This window comes from Taudactylus pleione, unplaced genomic scaffold, assembly GCF_031769625.1.
Source record: "Taudactylus pleione unplaced genomic scaffold, aTauple2 ptg000251l, whole genome shotgun sequence".
Classification (NCBI taxonomy): domain Eukaryota; kingdom Metazoa; phylum Chordata; class Amphibia; order Anura; family Myobatrachidae; genus Taudactylus; species Taudactylus pleione.
This window is the reverse complement of record NW_028284653.1, coordinates 8,078,889-8,103,508: the sequence shown is the minus strand read 5'-3', so window position 1 is coordinate 8,103,508 and position 24,620 is coordinate 8,078,889. Positions and strand designations below refer to the sequence as shown.

General features: G+C 42.0%; 1 protein-coding gene across 1 annotated transcript in view; it reads left to right on the top strand.

Moving 5' to 3' along the window:
• LOC148515283 (cadherin-related family member 3-like) overlaps positions 1-24,620 on the top strand; it is a 61,245-nt gene that overhangs the window by 16,003 nt on the left and 20,622 nt on the right. The window contains exons 3-9 of the mRNA XM_088480254.1: positions 2,417-2,585; positions 7,865-7,956; positions 13,628-13,722; positions 13,812-13,916; positions 15,525-15,673; positions 16,127-16,316; positions 21,866-22,037. Of these exons, the coding sequence (XP_088336380.1) occupies positions 2,417-2,585; positions 7,865-7,956; positions 13,628-13,722; positions 13,812-13,916; positions 15,525-15,673; positions 16,127-16,316; positions 21,866-22,037 (972 nt within the window). The remainder of the gene's footprint in view (positions 1-2,416; positions 2,586-7,864; positions 7,957-13,627; positions 13,723-13,811; positions 13,917-15,524; positions 15,674-16,126; positions 16,317-21,865; positions 22,038-24,620) is intronic.

The following is a 24,620-nucleotide window of genomic DNA, read 5'->3' as shown; positions in this document are numbered from 1 at the left end:
TATAACCCTGTGTGTATGAATTTGCATTACAATGGTTTGTTTCTCAGCTTATCCTCTTCAACCAATGAGTTCCACCTGTGCAATACTGTTACCTGAGGCTGGATGATAAGACAAAGGATTTGACAATGCAGTTAGGTTGGAATTGAAGCAGGGGCGTATCTATAATGGGTGCAGGGTGCGGGTCCAGGGGGGCCCACACTGCACCCATATTGTCTAATACTTACCGCTCCAAACTTCTGCGTCGGGTGTCAAAGCCCTGCACAAAATGCCTGGTAAATGGCCACCGCGGCCATTTTCCAGGTGTTTTGCTCATGCGCAGTGGCCACCATTTTCCCAGTGACCTGTGCATACGCAGTAGACTCTGGGCACAGACTTAGGCCCAGAGTCTACTGCAGCGGTCAGCCCGTGCCAGCCGCCGGGGAGAGAGGAGGGGGCCCCGGATGGAGAATGCACACGGGCCCCCTCCTCCCTTAATATGCCCCTGAATGGTCATGCAATGGTCTATATATCCCGGAAAAGAAAAAACATTGGATCATTTAATTGAGCACATGTAGATATTGGGATTGGGGATGAGGAATGTACTTCTGCACTAGTAGGTATTTTATTTTTATATTGATATTAAACCCTGAATTCTCATTTACAATGTACAATACATCTCCTTGTGTGGGGGTGCTGCCAAAGACAATACATTTTCTTAAACACAAAAAAAGAGAAAAAGGATAAGGATTGCCTTTTTGGCTGGCGCACTTTTAGATTTTAATGTAAAATATAATTTTTATTGAATTCGTTTAAAATAAAATGCCTCACCAGTGAAATATATAAAATGATAGGTCATACCAACAGTAATTGTGTGAAATAAGACAATAAAGTTAGAAATCATGATCAAAATATGTTCGTCTTGCTGTCTATTTCACCGCTGAGGCATTTTATTTTAAATTAGTACCAGTTAATTGAGGGCAGCACAATGACACAGGTAGAAGCACAGTGGACAGCACAGTGACACATTGGGCAACATGTGGCACAGTGGTCAGCATTCCTGCATCACAGCACTTGCGCCAAGTGTTTTATTCCCAACCAGGGCCCTATCTGTGTGGAATTTGTATGTTCCCCCAATGTTTGTGCGGGTACTTGGTTTTCTCCTACATTCCAAAAACAACTAATAAAACTTAAAATAAAACAAAAAAACTAAAAAGTACCCTTGTGTGTTAGGGAATTAGGCTGTAACCTTGGGCTGATGTGATTGACAAATGTTCTCTGAGCAGCACTGCATAATTAGAGTTGCTATTTAAGCAATACTTATAATAATACTGGGATACAGTCAGGAAGCCGACGGTCGAAATGGCGACCGCCGGCTTCCCGACTGTTAAATCCCGGCAGGGGTCTAATGATAGGCATCAAAATCTTGATGAATATCATTATCCCTGCGCCAGGAGCCCGACGAACGAAGCATACCGAACGAAGGTAAGCCGGGCTACGGGCGCGGACTGTCCGCGGGGGGGAGGGTTAGGTTAGGGGCTCCCAGGGGGACTTAGGGTTAAGCAACCCCCCCTCTGGGAGGGTTAGAGTTAGGCTAGGGGAAGGGGGAGTTAGGCATCCCCGGGGGGAGGTTAGGGTTAGGCACTCCCCTGGGAGACTTAGGTTTAGGCTGCGGGGAGGGGGGGTTAGGTTTAGGCACTTACGTGGAGGGTTAGGCACTAGGGGGGAAGGCTAGGGTTAGGCACCCCTGAGGGAGGGTTAGGGTTAGGGGGGGAGAGGGTTAGTTATACTTACCTTTTTTAGCTGTTGGGATCTTCACTGCTGCTGGTCTTCCGGCGTCGGGAATTGTTGGGATCGGTCATTCATACCGATCCATAATACTAATGTACTTACCATATTTCTGCACTGCAAAGCACACAAACAGGATTCATAAGCAACACCGCTACTGATTTGAATTGAACAAATAAGACGGGTGTACAGAAAAGCAGCATTAGACTCAGAGCCATAACTACTGGTTGGAAGGGATGGCACTAGTAAGGGGCACCTCCTGGCTCAGTATTAACTTTCGGTCCAAGCTCTTGGCTCCATCACTAACTTCCTAGAATTGTATTGTGCGTAACATCATGTCGAAACACAGCTGGGCAAGTCCCAAGGGCACCAGGACTCCTTAATACGCTACTTGTGAGAATATTGGACGTTTTTGGGATCTGGCAAATAGATCAGCAACGTTTACCTAGAGAACTCGAGGTTCAGATATAAAAAATATATTTATTCAACTATTTTTTAGATACTAGCTTTATAGTATTATTATCGTATTTAACTGTGCAAGCACATTCTATAATATATTTTTCTGTTTCTCTCTGAACCATAGTAGTTGTACTCTGAATAAACAAAACTTTCTGAATGATTGAACAGTATGTGTTAATGGAATGTGTTACAGGTTTATACCACAGGCAGTGTTCCACTTGATTTTGAAACAACGCCTAGCAGCTTTGATATACAGATTTATATGCAAGATACAACAGGTGCCACCAATCTGCAAACCTTAACTGTGAGGCTCACTGATGTCAATGAACCTCCTGTGTTTCAGGACAGTCTGGCAAATCAAGGTATGTACTAGCAATAGCCACAAAGATGCATAGACCTGTCATACTCACCCATTTCATTCATGAGAAACTTAACTGCTCTCGTACTTGCCACAGATCAGTACTTGTGTACTTTACGGACTCATTGCAGAGAGAACCCAAGTGTCCTACACTCATTATTATTATCAATCATGGTAATGTCTAAATCCCCTTCACGGAGAGGATCCTGACATCATCAGCCAGTGTCCAGCGTCGTTACCTACCATCCAAGTGGGCATAGAGGGGGAATATAACCTTGTGGCGAGCGTAGCAAGCCACCGAGCCCACGAGGGCACATCTTTCTTCTATAGGTGGGGACAACTTTCGGTACTTGTGTATGCAAAGTACACAAGTACCATTTAAAACATTCATTGGGTTCTCTCTGCAATGAGTCCGTAAAGTACACAAGTACCCACAGATCTTTCAATGAATTAACCTGGACTATCAATTGACAAATGCAAACTATACATTAATTAATTACACTTGAGTTAATAATATATTTAAAAAGCAGTACAAAATATGGCATGTATTAGAGCAGGTTGACATCTCTGCTTGCCAGGTTGCACTAGGCGATATAATAATATAAAATTATGTAAATAAAACTACAACACTGATGTGCAGCTTTCTAGATGTGGGAGCAATATTTACTTATACCTAGACTTGCTATATCATCCCTTTAATTTGGGACACATATGAATTACACAGGTTCTGTCACTGGCTGACCAAATCTCCATGTCACCTGGTTTTAATCAGCCACAAAACCTGTGTAATTCATGTGTCCCAAATTAAAGGGGTGATATGGCAAGCTTGCTTATACAGGTTGAGTCTCCCATATCAAAATATTCTGAAATACGGAATATTCCGAAATACGGAATATTTTTGGCATGACTGAGATATTGAAAACTTTGATTTTTGATGGTTTAATGTACACAAACTTTGTTTAAGGCACAAAATTATTAAAAATAAAGTATAAAATGACCTATAGGCTGTGTGTATAAGGTGTATATGACACATACATGAATTTCATATATGTACACAAACTTTGTTAGAGCCACCAAATTATTGAAAATATTGTATAAAATGACCTGCAGGCTGTGTGTATAAGGTGTATATAAATCATAAATGTATTCCGTGTTTAGATTTGGGCCCTATTCCTAAGACATTTCAATATGGTATGCAATTATTCCAAAATACGGAATATTCCGATATCCAAAATACCCCTGGTCCCAAGCATTTTGGATATGGGAGACTCAACCTGTACCCAGTTTTTTGGAGAAGGAATTAGAATTGACAGTATGGTACTGTACCTTGGCAGCTGGAGCTCACCTAGACCCACAACTTTAGGGATTGTGATAGGTTTAAAATAATTTTACTCTTAATTTTATATATAAATATATTTTTTAACATTCTTTAATAAGATACAAAAATACAAAGGGATAGCAATTAATGTGTCTTTTTATTTTTCCAAGTAGTGTTAAATACTATGGCTGTGTAACCCACATTTGATATTGATATATTCACATTCTGGAAAAAATGGGGTCTGGGCTGCACATCCTAATCTTAAACATAAATAAGAGGTGCTACCATGCTGAGACCTGTAGTTCTAATGCAGAAAAAAATGTAAATGCAGGTGCACACTCTAAGCACTAAGAATTCTGATGATCAAAATATTTATATTAAACTTCAACAGATAACATGTTTTTTTAAGTAAGGTTCTTATTACATGTTTGGCCAAAGATGTTTGCCCACCTACCATGTCATGGTGAACTTCATAAGGTGGATCCTTAACATCCCTAAAGCTGGGCATATACGTTAAGATAAAATGTCTGTCAGACCGACAGACATTTTATCTGGCCGGCTGCCAGCCGCAGATGTCCGCGGCATACACTGTGAGAGAAATCTCACAGTGTATAGCCCGACATCTGCGCTCCGCCCCCGGGGGAGGAGACATTTCCCTGTTCCTTCCGTAGGAAGGAACACAGGAAATGTCTGTCTGTCGGCCGCGCTGGGCATACACTGCCCGATGTGGCCGACAGTTACCGGGTAAATATCGCATCGGTCAGGCATGCTGGACAATCCAGCATGCCCGACCGAGCAATATTTAACCCTCGGTCGCCCCCCCCATGCTACAATTATCGCGGCGATCCGCCGATATCGGCGGATCGTCCCGATAATTGCAGCGTGTATGGCCAGCATAAGACATTAAATAAATTTATCTAGGACTTACCTGTAAGAGAGCCCATTTAAATGTGTGTACTGCAATGTAAAGGACCCATACCAATTAAAGTCACCTGGGGCAGGTGGGTGGAGTACTAGCCCAATAGAAGGAGTCTCCACTTCAAATGTACCTGAAATACACACATACACAGAGGAAAAAAGGGGGTCTTGGCTGCACATCCTAATCTTAAATATAAATAAAAGTGACAGTGCATGAAAAACGGGACTGTCCCACCAAAAGTGGGATGACTGGGCCTATGGCTACGTACCTTGTATCTTCTATTCAATATGGTTTCTGATTTAAAATCACACCTGGGCAAGCCCCGCGCATGACCCATCAGCCGGGTGTATATCCATCTTAAAAGAGTGCAGATTGTTTAGAAGGATTGGAAACAATGTATCTACCGTATCTGTTATATTGTTTCCATCTCTAGACTAGCATCAGATAATTTAGCAGATGCGCATTTTACCTAGTGGCTGCAGGGCTGCAACGCCCCCAGTAAAATCCACCACCTCAGTGAGCCAGTTGCAGTCTGTGACTGCACTGGCTACACTGTACTGGCAGGGGTTTCCCATTGGAAGTGCAACCTACATACAGGACATGCTTCCCCAGAGGGAAGTGTTTTCTCCCCCTTGGACTGCCAGTCCAGACTGCAATTAGCAGCCCGGGCAGCCCTACACAGCTTCTAGGGGCTGCAGTCGCTTGTGCGCTGGTTCCGACGCCTGCCAGATCCATTGCGCAGGTGTTGGGACACGGCCAGCTTGACTGGCAGCAGCAGCCCCCCTCATGCAAGAGGGTAGGAGCTGCTGCTGGAAGTATATGCTTCTGGACAGATTATTTTCAATTGATACACAACAAATATTGACGTCTTTCTAAAACTTATTCAGAGTGCCATGTGTGTTATTCTATATAGCAGACTTGAGGAATATATATATATATATATTTATATGAGGATGCAGTTTATAGACCTGCAGACTGAATGCCGCTGGTCTATATCCCGACACGAGAAGCGTGACGGGGGTGTTCAGATAGGTGTCAAAATACCAATGACTATCTGAATACCGACACCGAAACGCCGAAGGATGACAGCCTGAACGAGGTGAGTCCGGGGCGTCCTTAGCGTTAGCCGCGGGGGGAAGGGTTAGGTTTAGGGAGTGTAGCTGGGGTTTTGGTTGGGAAGGTTAATGTTAAGCACCCCTAGGGGGGAGGGTTAGGCACCCGCGGGGGTAGGTTAGGGTTAGGCACACTCCCGGAAGGGTTAGGTTTAGGGTGCGGGAAGGGGAGGTTAAGTTTAGGCACCCCCGGGGGGACTTAGGGTTAGACACCACCATGGGAGTTTTAGGGTTAGGCACCCCTAAGGGAGGTTTAGGGGGGGAGAGGGGAGGGTTAGGGTACTTACCACCCAGACACGGGATCTGCTGCTGTTGGGCTTCTCCTGTCAGGATGTAGTCCAATTCCATCCAGTGGAAGGCCCAGAACAGGCTCCCTGGGTCAAAGTTCTGCCCAATGCACTCTGCTCTAAGGTCCGACCAGGACCCCAACCACTCCATTAGGCATCCCAGATCAATTGCCACCCCTCTGTGAAGTTTTTATCCAATCCATGCAGTGGAAGGCCCACAATAGGCTCCCCAGGTCAAAATTCTGCACAGCATACACCAATGGGAGGTCCGACCAGGACTTCAACCCCCTAGTATATACACAAAAATACAGAAATGCACCTGGTGCTAATCTTATTCCAAAACACTATTTAAGTCAGGAAAAATTTATATACTGAATCTGCAGCTCACTATATAAGAGATCTACTCACAATCTCATATATGCATATATAATGGGAAAATGGGAAAGGAGCGCATTAAACAGTATTAATTAATACAAATAATTTATTTTCCTATAAACGCACACACAAATATATATATAAATATGATTCTTTCCGATCAAATTTATCTTAATGCCGGTCGGCAATATTTATAGCCCGATTGCTATCAATATATCCACAAAATATATCTAGTAAAAAAAAGCTAGCCAGATGAGACTAGCAGAATAAAGCTCAGAGGGTCAGACCAAATGATTCCGGGGGCCTTATACGGCCACCGAGCCATAGGTTGCCCGCCCCTGCACTAGACTGATTCACAGCAGCATGAATGCTTATTCAATTGCTGCACTCCTGAAATAAAAATGATTTGGTGCTGCAATATTTATATAAAAAAATCATATACAGTCTCCAAGGAAAAAAAACACTGATTAACTAACTGTTCCTCTGAACATACATGCCTTTTTTAAAAGTCTCTGCAGTCTGCAATATATGTAATTTAATCATCATGGCCATGTGGTTATATAGGAAAAAAATGCAACTCTTTACCGAGATGTTGAGCTCGCAGTCTCAGGGGATCTAGCAAGAGACTCTCACGCTGCTACCTGTTGGTTTCCATTGCTCGTTTCTAGGGGATGTAGCCATACAGCACCCTCTGTATTTTGCTTGGTGAGTGCAGGAAAATGACAGCCGGTGTCACTGTATAAAAACACGGTTCTCCGCCTCAGAGATCGGCGGCTTCCTCAGTTAGCATACCTTTGTGCTGAGCTGTGTCCTCTATTTATCTGCCCTAGTATGTCTTCTGGGATCCAATTTTACCACTCTGTGAAGTTTTTATCCAAACCTATCCAGTTGAAGGCTCAGAACAGGCTCCACGGGTCAAAGTTATGCCAAGCGTACACCAATGGGAGGTCCGACCAGGGCCCTAACCCCCCTAATACCCGGCCAGGATCCAACTGGACCACCTCACTTTGATTTCATCACAATCGGTGCAGTAGTGTGCAAATGCATAAATGGAAAGACAGACAGATAAACAAACAGACCAATGAATTTTATATATAAGAAGATATTTCAAGATCATACATATATTTTACACACATAGATATATGTAAACTCATAGATAGAATAGCACAGACAACCCTTTGTTTGGATATGTAAGTCTCAGTCATGTTTGTTTGTCTTTTTTTGGTGAATAATGGATTTTTATGTGTCTATAATTATTTTCTGTTTTTGTAGTTGTAATGCTTTATATCACGGAAGGAACTCCAATGGGTATAATTTATCATATTAAAGCATCTGATCCTGAAGATGCAACTGCTGCACTAAAGGTATGTTCAGGGGCGGATTGGGATGGAAAATCAGCCCGGGAATTTCTGGAAGTAGCCCTTATGGGGGCGGGGTCTGTGGAGGAGGGCAGGATACTCCCTCCTCTTAGGGCCTGGAGGGGCTTTGGCAAACCACTGAGGGTTGCAGGGTCGGCAACAGAAATCTTGGTGAATGATGCACTCTTTTTGGGGACCCCATCCCTCTGAACTAGGTACAGGCCAGTCAGTTTGGAAGTCTATTTTCTTACCTATATTGTGGTTTCCCTGCAACTGGGAAACTCTGACGAATTTGAGCCTCTCTGGGCAGCGTCTTCAGCCGGTATTCACTATTCATGTAGATCACACTGTCTGGAAGATGCCTGTTTACGTAAAAATATAACCAATGTCATCGTCATAACCAAATAATGTATGGTAACAGAAGTTTTTGTGCAGGGAAAAACATGAATTTCCCTGATCAAACAATTTGTGTCTTTCCAGACCCCCTTACGTCTCTCCATCCTCAGGTCCCACGTGGTTCTCCAGGTTCTCTGTGTCTCTCCATATCCAGGTCTCTCTCCAGGACCCCATATGTCTCTCAGGACCCCCTGTGCCTCCCCATACCCAGGCCCACCTGTAGCTCTCAGCCTCATTTCCCCAGCCCCAGTGTGTCTCATCCCCATTCCCCAATCCCAGTGTGTCTCATCACCATTCCTCAATCCCAGTGTGTCTCAACCCCATTCCCCAATCCCAGTGTGTCTCAACCCCATTCCCCAATCCCAGTGTGTCTCATCCCCATTCCCCAATCCCAGTGTGTCTCATCCCCATTCCCCAATCCCAGTGTGTCTCAGCCCCATTCCCCAATCCCAGTGTGTCTCAGCCCCATTCCCCAATCCCAGTGTGTCTCAGCCCCATTCCCCAATCCCAGTGTGTCTCAGCCCCATTCCCCAATCCCAGTGTGTCTCAGCCCCATTCCCCAATCCCAGTGTGTCTCATCCCCATTCCCCAATCCCAGTGTGTCTCATCCCCATTCCCCAATCCCAGTGTCTCAGCCCCATTGTGCGTCTCAGCCCCAGTGTGCCCTAGCCCCAGTGTGTGTCTCAGCCGCAGTGTGTCAGCCTCAGTTCCCCCAGCCCCTATGTGTGTGTCTCAGTCCTATTCCACCCAGCCTCAGTGTGTGTGTCAGCCCCAGTGTGTGTGTCCCAGCCCCAGTGTGTGTCCCAGCCCCAGTGTGTGTCCCAGCACCAGTGTGTCTCAGTCTCATTCCCCCCAGCCCCAGTGTGTGTCTCAGCAGCCCGTGTGCCCCAGCCCATGTGTCAGGCTCATTCCCAACAGCCCCAGTGTTTTCTTAACCTTGCCCCCCCCCCCATTCCCCTGTGCAGCCACCACCGCCACTTACTTACAGACAGCTCCTCTGTCTGCCGGCAGCTTGACTCGGTCGCGCGGAGTCACTGTGCTGCTGTGCAGTCTGCTGCTTGGAGATGGGAAGCCGGGCCTGGCCGCAAAAGGGATGAACGAGGGCGGAGACGTCAGTGGTAACTGACAGGCTCCGCAAAGGCTTGTGGGAGGAGTTGCTGCGGCTGTGCAGCAGCTCCATCAGCCTTTTTTTCCCCCCATTAGCGTTTGCGCATGTGTTGAAGAACTATAGCGCTGCCCGATTGGAGCTGCGGCAGCGGGGGGTGGGCAAGTGCTGGGTGGCTGCCGGCCACTGAGGGGACCGGCCCAGCGGGAACCAGCCCGGTTTCCCGACGGCCCAATCCGCCCGTATATATATATATATATATATATATATATATATATACACATATATATACATATACAATCCATATTACCGGCACTCCTGCACTCTGAGCAATCAATACCTTGCTGTGGTGCTCACCCTGGGGTTTGAGATCCCCTTTATATACCAAATTCCTATAAGGAGGCACTCACAGGCTGGATGAACATGAAAAAATCTAATGCTTTATTGCATTAGTACATCAACGTTTCGGGGTCCATTCCCCGTCATCAGGACAACAATAATTAAAGAAAAACACAGGTGATTTATACTTACAGACAAGGTGCAATTTCCTGCAGCGTGGTACCTTGTCTGTAAGTATAAATCACCTGTGTTTTTCTTTAATTATTGTTGTCCTGATGACGGGGAATGGACCCCGAAACGTTGATGTACTAATGCAATAAAGCATTAGATTTTTTCATGTTCATCCAGCCTGTGAGTGCCTCCTTATAGGAATTTGGTATATATATATATATATCTATATATACATATATATATATAAAATATATATACATGATACATATTATAGATTATATATAACTTTTCATATATATATATATATATATATATATATATATACACATATGATAGATTATATATTACTTTTCATATGTATAAGTATTATATATATATATGTTATATATGAGACTATATATCTCTCAGACTCTATATATATATCACTATATATAGATATCAATATCATATATAGTTATGTATAATATAAAGACATATATATACAGATATGTGTATATATATATATATATATTTACACAGTATATCATGAATCTAAAATATAAACTTACTTTACAAAATATTATTTTTCTGCTGGTGATGCAGCAAAATTAGTTTCCAGCCCCAGCCCAGTCGCCACCACCTCCTCGACTGCTTTTGTGTAGCAGTTGCATCTGCTGCCTGTGTCGTGTGTCCCTGACTCCCTGTAGCTGGAGGCGGGGCCGTCAGAATTGACTGACATCCCCGGTCTCCGCAAAGGTTTATGGGAGGAGCTGCTGCGGCTGGGCATGCGCAGCAGCTCCCCCGTCGGCCAATTTTTTTTTTTTTAAAGCCAGTCACAGTGGCTTGAAGACTTCTGCACAGTGCAGCTGCCCGATCGGAGCCTAGCTCCAATCACGGCAGTGGGACAGACAGGGAAGGAGTGAAGTGACTGCGCGGTAGGTGGGGTTAGACAGGGCCAGGCGGCCGCTGTGCTGTTTAGCTGCCCGATCGGAACTAAGCTCCGATCGCGGCAGCGAGATGGCCGGGGATTAGCAGTCTGCGTGGGATGTGGGGCCAGCGTTAGAATGTGGAAGGGCCGGGCGGTCGCCATATTACAGTTCAGCTGCCCGATCGGAATTGATCGCGCAGCGCGATGGGGGAGAGCCGGAGCTGGGTCATTGAAGGGTGCGGGTCAGGTGGGCAGGGCGGCCGGCAGCCACCAAGGTGACCGGCCCCGCGGGAACTAGCACGGCGTCCCAGCGGCCCAATCCGCCGCTGGGTATGTTTATTTCTGAACTCTACATGGTACATTTAAGAAAAGTTGTGCACATAAAAGAGGTGTTGTCCTGTCAACCAATCAGTTCCTGTAATAATTCTAGTGCAGTTTATAAATGTATTTATTTATTTTATTTATTAATAGTTTCTTATATTGCGCAACATATTCAGTTGCATTTCACAATTGGAAACATTAATAGAACAAAACTGGACAATAACAGACAGACATAGAGGTAGGAAAACTCTGCTCGCAAGATTACAATCTATAGGGAAATAGGCATTGATACACAAGGAAAGGTGATATATATTGGATTTTGGCCCAGCCAGAATGCAGAGTTTCTTTGTTGGGCTGTATGATCCAGTCACACAGGAATGTCAGCCAAAGGTAAGGAGGATGTGAAAGAAAGACAATGTGTGTGGTTATGTGTGGACTGTGAAAGGGGATGTAATTAAATATGGAAGCTATGAGGGTTATGTGGGCGGTTCTGGAATTTTATAAGCTTTTCTGAAGAGGTGAGTTTTCAGGGAAAGCTTGAAGGAGAGACTGGAGACTAGAGGAAAGTTTTATTTTGCATGGGAGGGCATTAAACAGAGTGAGTACAACCCGAAAAAAGTCCTGTAGCCATGAATGGGAGCAAGTAATGCGTGGGGGTGAGAGATGCAGATCTTGAAAGGTAATGCTTGGTTGCTATGGGCAACACCATCTTTTTAATGTTCAGCCGGCTTTTTATAAATGTCCTGCAATACAAGAATATATATTAGAACATTAGAGAAATTTGTTAGATTGCTGTTTTGTATTGTTGAAAGGTAAGAATAGAATGTCATAATGATTTCCAAATGTATTGTATGTTATGCTTAACAAAACAGTTGTGGGGCATCAAAGCCAAAAATGCTTTCTCTGCTTTCTCTTCTTTATTGAAGCAAGTCTGTTATATTGCTCTGTGCATTGTATACACAAATCGATAGAGATGTTCTCTGTTTCTGCTTTGCACACTCATTTTCAAATAGCAACCAACTGGATTAATTGATGTTAAAAGCTAATTTTAATATCACATAATTAAAACATGACTTGTGGTTACATTTGTAAATATGTGTGAAAATCAGAAACCGTATTACCTTATTATGAAAGAGCTAGTGACCCTCCCCAGCTTCGCACGGGAGCAATTTTTAATTTACGGCGATATCTTGTTTAACCGAGGTCTTATAATATTGCCATGTAGGCGACATTAGTCGTTTTTCCTCCTGACGTCAACACAAATAGATTTAGTTTTGACAGGACACGCAAAGTGCCACGTAAAGTTGTCCTTGAGAAAAACAGTCTCCACTTACTGTAGGTCAACTCCAGCCACGTTAAGTGTCTGTCCCTGTGCTTTATTTATTGCCATGCCAAAACAGACTCTTACAGGGAATTGGACTCGTTTGAAATTAAAGAATCGTTTTTCACATAAATGAAATAGGAACAGCAAAAAAGGGAAAAACTAAAAACTTTTATATCAGTAAACAGGGCTTACATCAGTTTTTCTGGAGAAACTGGATAACACGTATCAAGCTCTACATGGTATAAAATAAAGTCCATCGATGTGATATACAATTTAGGCAGCGTAAGCCAAGAAAGCACTTGGATGTCTGTTTTTTCATTGATTGCTTCACTAAAATTGTCACTGCTCAGCTCCCTTTTGTCATACATTAATGTATCATTCACCCGAACCTTCCTCGACAAATAGTGAAAACTGCTTCAAAATCCATCCAGTGGTTTTAGACGCCTACCAGGCACTTTATTTTATATTATATATAGATAGATGAGTCAGGTTGGCAATTATTTGATTGTTAGTGTTAAATAAATGCATTATATGTGACAATATACTTTTATATATATTAAATTGAACTTGTGTTAATTAGGTAATAAGGTTTAGGTAGAGAATATGTATCGATTTGTATGTTAAAGCTAATTTTCTGTGAATGCAGATATATACCTGCACTAATTGCAGTGGCTTGTAGGGATTTTACTTTAGGAACTAGGGGGTATATTTACTACAGTGCAGGTTTTTAGAAGTGGAGATGTTGCACATAGCAAGCAATCAGATTCTAGCTATTATCTTAGGTGCTAGATAAATGTTAAGTAGAATCTGATTGGTTGCTATGAGCAACATCTCCACTTCTAAAAACCTGCACTTTAGTAAATATACCCCTAAGTAACGCAAATAGGCATTCACCTTATGTTGCCTTCTGCTTAAGCTGCGTTTCGTTCATACTTCACATTAAACTGTGCGACATAACAATTATAAAGCCATGAAAAGCATGACAAAATATGCAGTGACAATGTCAGGCAAATCATATTATTTACTTGTTAAAGTGACTTTAATGCTTCATACAGAACTGGCCTATATTAGTGCCAATGACAATAAATGCTGCTAATGTACATATATTTTGCAGTTCTCAATGACTCCTACTGTGGCTTCATTTTCTGTCTCATCATCTGGAGATATACAGTCTACAAAAATATTTGATTATGAGACTGACCCACACAGGTAACAATTCAGACTTCATTTTACATTGGAAATAAACCTAGAAAAGCTCAGGATAGCAGCACAATAAATATACTATTTATGTTTAATAGTTACTCATTGACTGTGGTAGTGACGGACACGGGAGGATTGTCTGTGAATGGAAGTCTGGTAGTCATGATAACAAACATCAATGACGAAACACCATACTTCACCATGTACGTATGACAGCAAAAAGCACTGTAGTTTTCAAAGTTATTTGGCCATACTATGAAAAGACAGGTGTCTGTGTGCAGAACTATTATAAATACACATAAAGCTATCAATGTGGTACAAAATGAAATACAACTAAACACATTTATATTATTAGAAAAGCTGACATGGAATTAATTATATTTAGTGGAGGGTTTAAGCAACACCTGTTTAAAAACACTCTGAATTGTACAACCAGGTGGTCTAAAATCACATTAGCACAATATTCAAAACCTTCAATTCATGCTCACATTCAAAGTTCATTCACATAATGTTTGCATTCATGATACCCTAAAACATAACCCCTGGCACTTATGGCACAAAAGTTGACATGCATCAGGTCGACATGATAGTGTTGACATGGTCGATATGTCAGCATACAATATGTTGACATGCTTAGCTAAATGTCGACATGCTTAGATACATGTTTATTTTATTCCCTCTCTTCTAACCTTAGGCACAGCTACAAATATTTAGACAAATAATATTTACATATACTGTAGATGATAAACCACTTGATGATAATGTTACTTTAAGACAAACACCAGATCACATGTGACATGTTTAACTTTTAGCATTTTAAAATACAGGTCTAAATATGCCTCACTAAGAGCCGTATTCAATTAGAGGCGAAGTTTTCGCCTGTCCGACTGTTCGCTTCATTCGCCTGTTTCAGAGGCAAATTTATTCCATGCTCGTCCCCGCTTTTCGCCTGATTCAATTGCAAAACAGGCGGAAACAGAAATAGGCGAATGCGGAACAGGCGAAAAGTACTGAAAGAATTGGGGAAATCAGTCTGTACCCCAGAAAAAGATATATTAACATAGGGAATAGATGTGTACTAATAGCCCTAATAAGACTATTTTGGGTACTTAAGTTGTGTAAATTGCTTTCTATTAGCGTCTAGGTAAAAGTGGTGAAGAATGGCATAAAGCTGTATTTTTTGGTGAAAATAAGTAGTCCTTTCAAATTTGGGGTGCTTGAAAATGGGTGCTAGCATGTTTTTATGTCTCTAAAGTGAACTTTTAAAAAACGTGAAAAATCCACCTGCTGCATGCACCTGCAATCCCAAAAACACCTGACCCATACTAGGAGACCCCCAAGAAGTCTATTTCGATACTTTTAATGTTTATCCCCCCACATTTTAAATTTTCACCCCAAAAATGACATGTCTTTTTTGGGGTGTTCTTAGGTTTTTGTTTCTGTTTTTTTGCAGATTTGTCTTTTGGGGGACTGTCCCAAGGGGTCTGAGTTGTTTCCCCACGTTTGCACCCCAAAATAAAAATGTTGCATTTCTTTTCACCAGCTATTGATTGGAGAATCATTTGTGGAGAATTGTTTCCACTTAGGCGAAATTGTCCTGGAATTGAATTTGGCGAATTATTTTTAGGCAAATTTTTCACAAAAAAACAGGCGAATATGGCTTGTAATTGAATTCCCCTCTTAGTCCATAGGTGTGCAAAAGAAGATATTTATCAATGTTCATTCTTATATAGAATTATTTACATTTCTAGCTTTCAATGTGTATTTTGAGCAATGGTTTAACTGTTTTATGTTAATTTATTTTATTTTAGAACAAATAAAATATTTTCCATCCCTGAGGAACAGAATCCAGGAGAAATTCTCACCACTATAACCGCTGCCGATCCAGATGGTGTTGGTTTCATTAATACACTTTACTATAGCATCAATACGCCAAATCAGTACTTCACAATAAATCAGTGTAAGACCAGTACTTTCAGTGATTTATATCTTCTTTGTAAGCAGCACCTCTGCCCATATTATGACAGAGCCAAATTATTTCTTTACCACAACATTTTATTTTATATACAGGGACAAAATCCTGATGCTAAAATAACTATTCCCATGTTGCAATTCTACTTTACAATGACTAAAGATCACCCAACTTATATCTGCAGACAAGCAGAATGCTCACTGCTGGGAACTGTCTAGACTAGTATGAAGGATAGAATGGCATTATAGTCTGCTGGGTTTTATTTTATTTTTTTTTATCTTCCTGTAGGACAGTTTAAGGAAATGTGTTATGATATTGCTGTTATGATGTTGCTTCACCAATAGCAGGAGATTGCCATGAATGTTTTACACAAAATATAAATGTAAAATGTATTGCGCCACTGCGTTTCACAGATCTCCAATTTTACATTTTATCTTTTAGTAACTGGTGTGATTCAAATCGCCAAGAGAATAGACCGTGATGCTTTCCCACTAAGGCTTAACGGCACTATAACTTTAGACATCAAAGTGAGTGACCTTCCAAGTGCTGGCCGGTCAAACTACACAACTCTAACCATCAATATTGAAGATATAAATGACAACCCTCCAGTGTGCAACCAGTATGCGTACAGGTATCAGTCATTCTTTATTAACTCTGATGGTCCAGAAATGTCTCATGATTTATTTAGCTTAGCTGGACTCAGGGATGGCCTCACCAATACATTTATCCATGTTTTGAGTATATTTTGGTTCAAGGACATTTTGCAGTTGTTTACTGTCATAATACAGAATTGATCTAAATGTGTATCTTACAGTTGGAATGTTCACCACATTAAAGTCCTATGCTTTCACTGACAGGGAGAGTGACTGATAACGGGAGGGTGGCTGAGTAAACCTATAGCAGTCACCAACATACAGTAGTTGACCAATCAAGTTATTGGTCCGGTCATTGAAGCAGCAGGCAAGGTTATATCTCAGGCAATAAAAAGCATACCACACAGATAGGGTCACTTAGCTGAACAAAATGCTGGTCTGTGACTTCCTGTGCCTATTTCTGCCCAATTGTATTCTTTGTACAGAAATCACTTATATTAGGGTATTACTCTGCTATAGTAACCCGCAGGAAGATATAAAAGATTGCTTGTTTCAATGTGAGGAGCAGGTTGGATAATGGCATGTCTGGCTAAGTGTGTCATTATGTGCACACACACATACAAAATAAGATTTTCTGTTCAAGGATAATATTTCAATGTGTTTCAGTGGGTGGCAATTGTTTATTTTAAGGATATTCCCAGGTTAGGAGGTACTGTGTATACACAGACCCTGCCCCAAATCACTCCTATTAAATTAACCTAATTTCTGCATTTTCCCAGCCTTAGTATAATAATTGTAATGGGACTCTGTGTGCACCATCACTGTACAATGTATTCTGGAAAGCTGTTTTATAGGGTTAGGGGTTATGGTTAGGCACTAGGGGGAGGGTTAGGGTTAGGCACTAAGGGGGGAGGGTTAGCTTAAGGGTGCAGGGAGGGGGAGGTTTTAGGCACCAGGGGGGAGGTTAGGTTTAGGCACCAGGGAGGGAGGGTTAGGGTTAATGGTAGGGAGATGGGGAGGGTTAGGATACCAACCGACAGCTGTCGGTATCCTAATCCTGTCGGGACGCCGGTGTCAGGATTCTGACCGCCGGGATCCCGTACCCAACCCATACAAATTACTATTGAGATTCACTGCAAATTTCTAATAAAAATCACACAACCTGAAAATGTTTACAGTACATATCAAACAACAATCACAAAATTCAATCCAATAAGAAAATGAATGAATATTCACATGCCAGTATGCAAGTAATAATATTTAGCTCCTCTAATTTTAAGCTTAGAAATTGCAGCCCAAACATATTCAGTCAATTTATTCACAGATTGTGTGTGCATATAGAACCTAGGTGTCTGGTGTTAAAGCAATGCTGTGATCTTCTAGTTGTGAGAGATCAGTTATAGTGGAGTACTGTGCTTAAATCAGCATAGCGAAGCAAAGGTGTTAGTTGGTATTGCAGCCCTACGGAACTAATTTTCAGCTCAGCTGAGCCTCCCACTGGAGTGTGCAGTCCCTTCGGTCTCCAGTGCCATGATCCAATATATGGTAAGTCCCTGCTTCAAGGTAAAAGCTGCTCCACCCAGATAATTGAAGAGTAATCAAGATTATTAACTTAAGTAAGATAATTCTCATCTAAAAGTGTGAATCCAATGGCTCCAGTGATGATACACAATAATTATGCAGTATAACTCATCAGCTCTAGACGTATGAGAGTGCTGGTGAAGCTGCACCTACAGCAAGATTTGCCCATTGGATCAGCCCTGCACAAGCCTGGAGCCGGCAGTGTAGATCAATGACTGAAGGTATACAAAGACCGCTACTTGTAATGTGTATACAGCAAATATCAGCGGCAGGGAGATCAGTTTATGTACCCTGCGCCGGCATCTGAACTCACTGGCAAAGGTACTCGAAATATGCTGTCCAGGGCTGCCATCAGAAATCCATGTGTAAGGTGTCTGACTGCCATGTGAGAGGTGATCGGTTTGAGTTCCGGGTATTACAGTATTTTGAAATGTGTGTCTTATATAAAAGAGGACGTGACTGAAGGTGCTTGAGGAGGTGGCCAGGGATGAGATTGTGCGGCCAGGAGATGCCGGGGATAAAAGAAGAGGAAGCTACTACTAATGATTAGAAATAGAAAATTAACAGACAGTGCCCTATGCCGTGGCACATGTCGCACCACCCTAGTTATTGTCCTGCCACGGACAGCCACATTTCATGGTTTTGTGGAATAAAAAATAATATTGTAAGGTTTAAAAATGCAGATTTCAAAACCTTAGAATTGAGGATTCTACAAGATAGTTGCATCTTTATTATTATTATTATTATTATTATTAACAGTTATTACGCTTTACAATTGGGTTCAAACAGAAATAAAACAAGAGGGCCCTGCTCGCAATCTATAGGGAAATATGCATTGATACACAAGCATAGGTGCTACCTATTGCAAATTGGTCCAGCCAGATTGCAGAGGTTATTGGTGGGCTATATGATCCAGTCACACAGGATGTGAAAGTGAAGAAAGAGAAAATTTGTAAAGTTATGTGTGGACTGTATAGAGGGGATGTAATTGTGTAGGACAGTTTATGAAGGTTATGTGGGTGGTTCTGGAATTTGATAAGCTTGTCTGAAGAGGTGAGTTTTCAGGGAACGCTTGAAGGTTTTGAGACTAGAGGAAGTCTTGCTATGCATGGGAGGTCATTCGACAGAGTAGGTGCAGCCCGAAATAAGTCCTGTAACTGTGGATGGGAGAAGGTAATGTGTGTGTGGGTCTTTAGCAGAACAGAGAGGTCGGGTTGGGAGATATTTTGAGATAAGCCAAGAGATGTATGTTGGTGTAGTTTGGTTAATAGCCTTATGAGTAAGTAAAAGTATTTTATATTGAATTCTGTAGAATACAGGTAACCAATGGAGGGACTGAGAGAGTGAAGCAGCAAATGATGGATGTTTAGTAAGGAAGATCAGCCTCACCCCTGCATTCAAAATGGATTGTAGTAGTGAAGGTCTGTTTTGGGGAAGACCAGTAAGGAGACTATTGCAATAATTAATGTGGGAGATAATGAGTGTATGACTTAAAGTTTTTGCAGTTTCATATGTAAGATAAGGCCTTGTTCTGTATATGTTTTTTTAGATGCATGTAACATGATTTGGAAACAGATTGAATGTAGGGAACAAAGAACAGCTCAGAGTCAAGTTGTCGAGTTATCAACAGTGATAGAGATATCAAGTTGGTAGCTACTATTGGCCAAAGGAAATATTATTAATTATTTTTTGGAAAGATTAAGTTTGAGGTGGAGAGATGAAAAGACATTCAGTAATGCAAACCAGTTAAGATGGTGACAAATCTGGGGAGGAAGGTAGATTTAAGTATCATTGCATACAGATGATACTGAAATTCAAAAGAGCTGATAAGTTTGCCAAGAGATATAGTATAGAATGAGAAAAGCAGAGGACCTAAGACTGAGCCTTGCGGTACTCCAACTGATAGAGGTAGCGAAGAGTAGATGGATTTAGGAAAATGAACACTGAGAAAGCAATTTGATAAGTAGGATGACAACCAGGATAGAGCTCAAGACCCAGGGATTGTAGTGTTTGTATGAGAAGAGAGTGATCAACAGTATCAAATGCAGCATAGAGATCTACTGTAGAAGAATAAGAAGTGAATAATGGTCTCTAGACTTAGCAGTAATCAGATCACTCACTACTACCTTAGTCAGTGCTGTCTCTGTGGAGTGTTGGGATGAAAGCCTAACTGAAGTGGGTCCAATACATTGTACGAGTAAAAAAAGTGTGTGAGGGAGTGTAGGCAAGTCTCAAGTAGTTGGGAGGGGTATGGAAGCTGAGAGATGGGACAATAATTTGAGACAGAGTTAGGGTCAGATTTTGTTTTTTTGTAGAATAGGAGTAATCATTGCATGCTTGAATACTGATGGAAAGATACCAGTAGAGAGAGGGAGGTTACAGACTTTGGTTAAGGTTTGGATCAGCACAGGAGACAGAGCTCTACTGATTTGTGAGGGTGAGATAGTAGAGTAGGAAGATGAGAAGAGTGTAGATACTGTATTTCAATTTCCTTTATGGGATCAAATGAAGAGAAGGTGCCAAAGGGTTCAGGGAAGGAATTGAGCAGGTCACTGGCTGAAGAAGAGCCTATCATTTCATTAAGGATCTTAACAATCTTGTCCTTGAAATAGGAAGCAAGATCTTGTGCGCTGATAGTAGCTGGTGGGTTGGGTTTGGGAGGGGTAAGAAGTGATTTAAATGTATTAAAAAATCTCTTGGGGTTAGAAACTTTTGCAGAGATGAGAGATATGAAATATGTTTTTTTGTCAGTGTCCAAAACCTTACGATAAGAGTGGTCATCTTACATGTGAGGAAGGAACTTGGAGTATGAGATTTACACCACTGATGTTCTACATTATGTGAGCGTTTTTATAGGTGTCTTGTTAATTTAGAATGCCACAGTTGACATCTAAGTCTACATGGAGTGTGATGGAGCCACTTCATCGAGGGCTATTTCTAAAGTTTGGTTAAAGTGTGACAGCAATCTTAGGAGAAGTGAATGTAGAAATTAGTGAGAGTAGTTGTTGCAGAGAGGTGGAAAGTTGTTGAAAATTAATAGAGTTAATATTTCTGTGGGTTAGAGGAGGCTTGGTAGACTTCTGAACTTGAAGTAATGGAGAGGACTGCGCAGGTGATAGGGTTATAATCTGAGAGCAGGAAAGGAACTGAGCATAGTCTGGTGAATACAATATGAAGGCAGTGGCCATCCTGATGAGTAGAGGAATCCGTCCACTGGGTCAGGATGAGAGCGGAGATTAGGCAGAGTATTATAGATACAGGTTGAGTCTCCCATATCCAAATATTCCGAAATACGGAATATTCCGAAATACGGAATTATTTTGGCATGACACAGATAATGAAACCTTTGATTTTTGATGTACAATGTACACAAACTTTGTCTAAGGCACAAATTATTAAATATATTGTATAAAATTACCTTCAGGCTCTGTGTATAAGGTGTATATGAAACATAAATGAATTTCATGTATGTACACAAACTTTGTTTGAGCCACAAAATTATTGAAAATATTGTATAAAATGACCTGCAGGCTGTGTGTATAAAGTGTATATAACACATACATGCATTCTGTGTGTATATTTGGGTCCCATTCCCAAGATATTTCATTATGATATGCAAATATTCCAAAATACGGAATATTCCATTATCCAAAATATCCCTGGTCCCAAGCATTTTGGATATCGGAGACTCAACCTGTAGTACCCATCTAGTTTAGCACATGTAATTTCAAACCATTAAATCTGACATGATATAGGAACAAATATATATATATATATATGTATGTATATATATATATGAACTTTGCATGTCAACTTTAAACATAACATATTCTACATTTACCTTTATGAATATTCATAATTCATTGGTTTCAAATGAGTGTTTTGTGTCTATGTGATACATAAATAACAACTACCCACTTGTATGCTTCATCTGAAATGTGAGCAGATGGGTAATTTTCTGGTCTCTGCTCTATCTATATTGACAGTTTTTTGTTTTTTTTTATAGTGTAGCTGTACCTGAAACTCAAGCAAATGGCAGCCTTATAATAGATCTTACTAATCAGTGCTACGATAATGACGTTGATCCCCAAAACAAAGCATTAATATTTACAGGACTTTCTGGACTAGGAAGCAATGAACGATTTCAACTAATCCCATCTGGATCTGGAATGATAATGGTGTGGATTTTTTTTTCTATTTTTTTAGTGGGTAGTCTTATGTTGCCATTTTTAGGAAAGATGGGGAGGAGGGTTCTTCTTTGTGACAATGCCATAAGAAAGTACTGTATGTTGTCCTGGAGTTCGTGACTGTGAGTTGGAAAGACCCTATTTTTAGAAATGGCAGCATGACACTAATGCAGCTTGGGGAGATGTGAGGTGACCGCATCTAATTATATAGCTGTATGTACAGTATGAGATGTTGAATATTATTGTGGTATCCCCTTCCATCTATGTGCATTTCAGTTTGGTATCAGGTAACATTGTAACATACGCCAGGCCATCCTCATGGGTAAACAGTAGCAAAGCAGTATCTGGAAAAGAAACCTCAACCAGCTACAATCAGATGTATGCTCATAGACCATGTGCAGCCCCCATGATAAACTTTTACTCCAAAGGGAAGCTAAATGGATTTTTAGCCTTGATACTATCTTACCACGTGGACAAGGCCAGTGATTATAAGCGCTTCCTATTCAGCGGAAGTGGGGTGTCATACAGCTCACCAGCTGGTGAGTGTATGATGAAGCTAGCAGGTAGTGGAGCAGGATCACTAGAAGGGCTCTTAGGTCACAGGTAATTGCAGGTCTTTCTGGAGCAACATGTGATAACTTCCGCCGGAAGTAACTGAGCCACGGCACGTCTGACAAGCATTAGGTGCAGTGAATTAAGTACTTACAGCTGTGATATAAGGAAACACTAAAAAGGGGATGAGTAGTGCCAATACAATGCTTCTGCTGTGATGTTATGATGTATGTTTATGGGGGTCTATTCATGATGTTAATTATAGGGGTCCCCGATAATTAACATTCTAACTCGATTCGAGCGCCATATTCATAATTGCCCTGGCGCGGAAACAGCTGATCTGAAAATCAGCTGTCTCCCCGAAGTGTTTCTTTCGGAGCGGTGATGGTAGTGCGCATGCGTGACCTACAGGTCGCGCATGCGCTCAAGAGCTCTGAAGTTAGGCAGAAGGAGCCGGGCAGGGACGGAGGGATGCGAAAGGATCCCTCTTTGCAACCCTGGACTCCTTCCCATAGGGAAGGAGCAGGTGGCGAGCCCGGAGCGGGAGCACTCGCCTTCTGAAGATTTTCGGAGCTTGATGAATTCTGTCCCCATACTAGTGTATGGAGACAGCGGGCCATTCTGCCAGAGGAAGGTAAGCAGAAGATATCTGTGAAAATGCAGGTTCAAATTTAAATTTTCACCTGCTTTTGTAGAAATTAAGTAATGATTAATAGGCCCCTATATGTCTTGAAAAAGGAACATGTATTGTACCCTGCTTATTGCTGGAGTATTTTTTACCCTGTATTTAAAGATGTGAAACAGCATTAAAGCTTGTTGAAGTTTTAAAGTTGGTGAGTGCCCTTTCAATAACATCACTTTGCCTAATTTATAGTTGTTATTTTTTTGTCTATTCAGATTCTCCACTTACTACAACTATTGTGTAAAGGGGGAAGGGGACAGGCGGCTGGACCACACATACTAATTTTAAAAATATTGTAATAGGAGGTGCTACCATGCTGAGACTTGTAGTGCCACCCAGGAAAAGGAAGATGCCGGTGCAAAGTCTAAGCACAAAGAACACAGTCAACACTTATATAATACACTCTACAAATAACATGGAGTATAATTGAGGTTTTTAGCGCATATTGGGCCAAACATATGAGCCCATCCACCGTCAAGGTTATCTGCAGCACATGAGTCTCTAACATGTCTAATACTTACACATTGGGCCTGATTCAGAGGTGGACACAGACATGGATGCGTATTTAGGTCATACTTGCCGACATTCAGCTCCCTCCTTCCGGGAGGGAGCTGAATGCTTGCATTGTGTGGGGGGCGTGGCCGGGCTATGATGCCGTTTTGGGGGCGGGACTGGGGCGTGACCACACGATCGTGTCATCGTGGCCCCGCCCCCTCTTCACAATGCCGGAAAAAAGGCATTGTGAAGCAGGGGGCGGAGCCACGATGACGCGATTCAGCGCGAATCGCGTCATCGGGCCCCCCGGCAGCGGGGGTTTTTGCTAGCAGTCTGGGGGGGTAGGCAGCAGCCGGGAGGCTTGCCTGCCTTTCCGGGGGGTCGGGAGCGGCACCCGATATTCGGGAGGCTCCCGACCAAATCGGGAGGGTAGGCAGGCCTGATTTAGGTGTTCCCCCATCTATGACTTTATTCAAATGCTGATACAAAGTCAGTCTCTGGTGTGCATCTGTGTGTATGAATGTGCAAAGACAGTAAATGCTGCTACAAAGTCAGTCTCTGGTGTGCATCTGTGTGTATGAATGTGCAAAGACAGTAAATGCTGCTACAAAGTCAATCATTGGTGTGCATCTGTGTGTGTGAATGTGCAAGGACAGTAAATGCTTCTACAAAGTCAGTCCCTGGTGTACATCTGTGTGCATGAATGTGCAAGGACAGTAAATCATAAATGCCTATTCTCCCGGGAATCGCGGGAGGCTCACGATTTTTCGGGTAACCCCCCGCGATCTCGGAAGAGTAGGCATATCTCCCGCATCCTACCCACTTCCTAGTGAAGTGGGCAGGAT